At 36.9% G+C, this 6000-nt stretch overlaps 1 protein-coding gene across 1 annotated transcript in view; it reads right to left on the reverse strand.

Moving 5' to 3' along the window:
• LOC100372350 (protocadherin Fat 4-like) overlaps positions 1-5215 on the reverse strand; it is a 37425-nt gene extending 32210 nt beyond the window's left edge. Inside the window, exons 1-8 of the mRNA XM_078006472.2 lie at positions 5022-5215; positions 4461-4651; positions 4224-4356; positions 3583-3773; positions 3307-3442; positions 3024-3208; positions 2724-2856; positions 2403-2590 (exon numbers count right to left, since the gene is read on the reverse strand). Coding sequence (XP_077862598.2) covers positions 2403-2590; positions 2724-2856; positions 3024-3208; positions 3307-3442; positions 3583-3773; positions 4224-4356; positions 4461-4651; positions 5022-5184 — 1320 coding nt within the window. The 5' untranslated portion in view covers positions 5185-5215. The remainder of the gene's footprint in view (positions 1-2402; positions 2591-2723; positions 2857-3023; positions 3209-3306; positions 3443-3582; positions 3774-4223; positions 4357-4460; positions 4652-5021) is intronic.
• Between the last annotated feature and the right edge of the window lie 785 nt (positions 5216-6000).

The raw sequence follows: 6000 nt of genomic DNA on the forward strand, positions 1-6000 counted from the left end.
GTGGCCCGTGGCATTAGGCAAGGGTGTTCAATGTCCACTGCCCTCTACGTCATTGCCATTGAACCACTACTTCATAAAATTAGGAATGATGAAAACATTGAAGGGTTGGTTATACCTCACAGCAAAAACCAACGTTCTAAACTCACCGCTTACGCCGACGACGTGGAATTTTTCATAACTCGCAAGCAGGATTTCAACTTACTAAGTCGCTGGTTACATGTCTACGAGCTTGCGTCAAACTCTAAAATCAATCTCGAAAAATCAGAAGGGTTATGGGTAGGTAGCTGGCGCAACATCACCTACTCCCCTCTCAATATAAAATGGAACAGCGAGGGGTTGAAACTGTTGGGTGTTTATCTTGGGAATAATCTAACTTATACGAATCAGAACTGGGCTGAACTTGTTGCAAAAGTAAATAATAAGATCAACTTCTGGAATCATTTTGTTTACAGCATGTCTTACAGAACGCGCGCTCTTATCATTAATAATCTGATTTCATCGCAGTTAATGTATCGCTTTAATAGCCTTGTGCCGCCATCGGACGTAGTTCTGAAGGTACAGAAAATGCTGCTCGACTTCTTTTGGCAAGGGCGACATTGGGTATCTGCCGCAACACTGTACCTCCCCTTGGAAAGAGGTGGACAAAATGTTACACATCTTCCAACACGCATAAGTACTATGCGACTTTCCTATATTCAAAGATATATATATAATAACCATGACCACCCCTGTTTTAAGTTCACAGACTACTTTTTTATGCAAGCGAGCAATATGTCATATGCAAGTCAACTTCTATGCACCACTATCAAAGCACCTTTACAAAGATTGCCATTATTTTATTGTGAGCTCCTCCAGTGTTGGAAATCTGTAGAGAAAGTGCGTAAGTTCAATGATTATAACGTAACTGATATTCTTAATGAGCCACTGTTTAACAACCCACTCATCATACATCCCATACGAAATGAGCCTTTTGCACTCAGACATTTTGTTGACGCGGGAATAACCAAAGTATGTGATTTGGTATCAGAAACGAATAAAACTTGGTTGGAGGCCGCTGATATGTCGGATAAAATTAAAATCCATTCCAAGCGTATTCTCCATCTCAGTATCAAGGTCATTCACGATTCTATTCCTACCAAATGGAAAGATACTATCAACACCTACTTCAAAGGGAACGGGAAGTGTAATCAACCTCTTTCACATCATAGCTTTGAACTGCACTTTTCTGATGAACTAAATTTGCCACTATATAAGTTTGAAAAAGGCGCAATCTATAAATATCTAATACGTGTCCAGTCAATAACACAACACTTACAAAAACTTGACACTGTTTGGCGGGACATCCTTAGTCTGCCTGAAAGTGCTAAACCCAACTTCAAGGATTGCTATGAAACACCAGTCATTAACAAATATGGGGATCTGCAGTGGCGTATTGTCCATGGTGCCTTTCCAACGGGGAGATTTCTGTTCAAAGCTCGTTTGAACAATTCAGATAAATGTCCCTTTTGTGATGAAGTTGACACACTTCAACACATTTTTTATGATTGTCCATCAAATAGCGCCTTACTCCATTATTTTAATAACATCGCGTCGCGACTGCTTCAACCAGATTTTCGCATTCCGATTTGGTGGTTCACTATTTTACCACCCCATCGCTCAAAACACTTTATGTCGAGCAAGGCACAAGGTTTATTTTGTTTCTTAGCGTGCATGGCTAAGGTTGCAATTCATGTCAGCCGTCGTAATAAAAGGCAAAACAAAGGGTCGAGTGAGCCTCTGGACATTTTTATTCAAAGTATTATGTCGAGGCTTGAAACAGAATATGAATGTTTCCGGATCATGAACCAACTGCCTGAATTTGAGATTATGTGGACGGTAGAGGATGCACTATGTAAAATCGAGGATAACACACTTCACATTCTACTGTAAACTTGGCAGGTACGATCTATTTAAAGCAGGAAGTTGCTTTGTCTTGTTGTTAAACATCGATACAAACGAACATCATTGTATTTACAAACTTAGCACACGCACAGGAGCCAAGAGTTTTGTCCTCTTGGTGGGCTATCATTGCACACACTTACAGCAGCGCATATATGTTTTATGTTACTTGTTCTGTGTTTTAAATGTTTTGATTTTCCCTTGGAATTTGGCAGGGGGGTTGGTACCCCCTTAAGTGCGAACCGGTGTCACCGGCCTGCCTACGGGGTTCCAAGGTGTTTTTGTACTGTTACGTGATCGTCTTTTATTTTATTTTACCCGTGAACCAAAAAGCATAATATAATATAATATAATATAATATAATATAATATAATATAATATAATATAATATAATATAATATAATATAATATAATATAATATAATATAATATAATATAATATAATAATAATAAAAAAATACCTACAGCACCAGAAGTGGCATCAATGCTGAATAGTTCCGCAGGACCTGGGTCAACACTGCTTATACCATAACTCGGACTTGAGGCACCTTCCGGAAAGTCTCCCATGACATCAGCAGCCGGCACTACATTGACAGCTGTGTTTGAATTTTCATCTATACTATACGGCGCATTCACCCACTGTATCGAACATGCTAGGAAAAGTAAGATTCACTTACATGTCACGTACATGCCAATCAGTTGAACAAGTTCAATGTTACACAAAGTTGAATAATAGCATAATGAACACATGTATTAGTCTAATAGTATTCAAATAATGACACGCACCTTCAAGAACGTTCACTATGGTGACAGTAACATCGTTTGTGTTATCTTGTGACGAATCCTGTAGACATGAAACTGTAACTGTCTGTATTGTGTTGTCTGCTTCGTAGTCAGGTGGCGTGGTTCCAACCATTAACTGTAACATACACATTTTAAAACATGTTTATTAAATTTGTCATGTGCACACATCGGGCATACAAAATAAACTGCAGTATACTAGTACATTCCATGGTAGACCCCTGGATGTGTCCAACCAAATCGTTATAGCATGTTTTCTGATAATGTAATGCAAAGAATACTTACTGCTCCCGTTGTGCCATCGATTGAAAAAAGTGTGGCAGCTCCAGGACTGACAGAAATACTGAAAGCAGGTGTTGCTGCACCTTCAGGGAATGACGTTACTAATTCGGAAGAATCTATTATAATTTCACCAGTGTTTGTGTTTTCCAAAACGGTGTATGGTGTTCCTGTCCATCCAACAGTGCACACTGGAAATTTATTCAACACAGAATTTATTTATTAAGACAAACACCCTCAAACATGTAACAACTACGAGACATTAATTCATAAATGGTTATTTACTTACATTCAATGACATCATCAAATGTGATGTCAATAGTTACACTGGCGTCAACGCCTGATGTTTGTTTACATTGTATCTCAACAGAATATGTATTGCCACCATGTGTTTCGTAATCTGGCACTGTACTTCCAATTTGGATCTGTATAATACAATACATATTTCACATATATAAACACCAAACACGTAGAATGACAACAGTGAATCCATTCAATCAATATTACATGTTTTGAAGCTTTAATTAGAAACTTGAAACAACAAAACAAAACAAAAATGTCCTACCACCCCAGTAGTCCCATCTATATCAAATAAAGTTGATGGTCCGGGTGCTGAAACCCCAACTATTATAAATGAAGGAGTGGCTTCTCCTTCTGGGAAATCCGATGTGATATCTGAAAATGGCGTGATAGTTGTCCCAGTAGCTGAATTTTCGTCTATAGAGTATGGGGCATTAGCAAATGACAGCGTGCATGCTACAAACAAATAAAATAAAATTGCTCTGTAAGAATGTAAACATCGTAAATATCTATATTTACACAGATGATATATGCTCCGTGTGTGGGTTCATCATATAGTTTACAACCATATCACGTTTTTTTATATCGCAACACCGGAACACTAATGGCGCCATTAATTGGGAAATGATTTATATATACAATTATGTGCGTTCTGGTGCCAACCGCAATGTATAGCTAGTCGTTTGAGCACATCGTCCAAATAAAAAACCCTACTACTCAGATACACACCTAATTACACCTTACTGCCACAACATATATACATAAGTCTACATCTTACCTCACTACATGAACAAATATACGAGTATGTACGTATCATACCCAAATCTAGTGACAACACACGAATCTTTCGTCATATGAAACGACAAGATTTTGTCGCCATAATGTATGGTAGTGTATTGTACTTACGTTCGTCGACATTTTCTATAACAATATCAATAGTTTGATCATTATTATTTCCAGAAGCCTGGTAACACGTCACTGTTACAGTTTGAGTTGTAGTATGAAACTCATAGTCAGGAATCTCAGAGTCAATAGAAATCTAAAGGGAGAACACATGCATGGATTCAGCAGATGGTAAGGTAATTTGCCATACATGAAATTATTAGGCACAATACTTTGTAACACTCCTGCGACTGTACTTACTGCTCCAGTGGATTGATCAATGGTAAACAAGTTAGTGGGACCAGGACTGACTCCAGCAATACTGTATACTGTAACAGCTGCGGCAGTCTCCGGAAAATCAGGCGTGAAATCAGTTGTATCTATAATAACTGTAGTTGTGACGGAATTTTCTGATATTGCATATTGCGGCGAAGACCATGCGATTGTACAATCTAAAAAATAGTATAATATTAATGCTCATCAGGTTAAACAATATTATTATATCGTCAAAATATTAACATTATGGTAGAATTGAAGCGGGGGAGTCGTCACCTGCGCATGTGCAGGATGACCATGGCGTGTCAATCTTTACAAACCATCGTCTGCCCATGATCCTGTGCATTTTTTGGCGTGTGTTATCATCGCTTGGTACTCTAATCCCGCGCTTGCGCTGGAACTGATCTTCTCGCTTTAGGTAGCATTTATGTATATGAGATAATACAACATACTAAAACACAAGATAATTTATACATTTTCAGATAAGGTATAACTACTAGGCAGTTATTTGGAATGCACACTTAAAGAACACTCTATTAGTCATACCTTCAACGACATCAAGAATAGTGACTGTCACAGTTGCTGTGTTGTCCTCGCCCGACATTTGGTGACAAGTCACAGTTACTGTCTGCAGGGAAGCCTCACTCTCAAAATCCGGTGGTGTTGATCCAACACTTAGCTTTAATATAAACAAAAAAAATAATAACATCAAAAAATGAGAATAGAAATGCTATCTACGAGAAATGTTAACACACATTAGTTCTAATACAATTTAATATAATGGCATGCAATGTTACTTTGAGGAAATATTATACGAGCCTTTTCTATATTCCAAGATTAGATAGTATGTCAACATTTGTGTTCATGTGCAAAAAAGATTGTAATAAAGTAAGATTGCTGACACGTTAAACAAATAAATAATTAATATGATGTAATATAGAAACAGTTGAAATTATACAATTATATTATTGAGTGGCATATCTTGCGCCTTTCTGTAATGAAAAAGTCGAGAAAATAAACATTAGTAATAAAGATATTTCACAGAAAAAAACACTTGCACGGTATTCAAACAACAGATGCAGACTAAACATAAAATATATATTAAGATCGATATACTTACACTTGTGTATTAACCCCGCTACTAATACAAAATACATTAAATACTGAAATAAACTGATTTGAATCACGTTAAATTTCAAAATGAATAACAGTTGTAATTGCATACATTATAAATATAATATAACATCATATATGACATGTCATGAGACATTCTAGCTCTGTGAATACAGTCTTGTCTAATAATTCAGCATAATAATTAATCGGTGTGAATATTCAGATTATTGGGTTAATACTTATGGGAACACAGCGCAGTATTAGATTTATGAGCAATTAAAAAACTAAACAGTATTCATTTGTTAAAATAAAAGTGGATTAGCTTGATAGATTAGAAAGTAACCATTAAGCATTAAGTTTACACATACCGCTCCTGTGCTTGGATCAATGTCAAACAGCGTGGTTGCACCTG

Source organism: Saccoglossus kowalevskii, chromosome 3, assembly GCF_978046115.1.
Source record: "Saccoglossus kowalevskii chromosome 3, keSacKowa6.1, whole genome shotgun sequence".
In the NCBI taxonomy this organism is placed as follows: domain Eukaryota; kingdom Metazoa; phylum Hemichordata; class Enteropneusta; family Harrimaniidae; genus Saccoglossus; species Saccoglossus kowalevskii.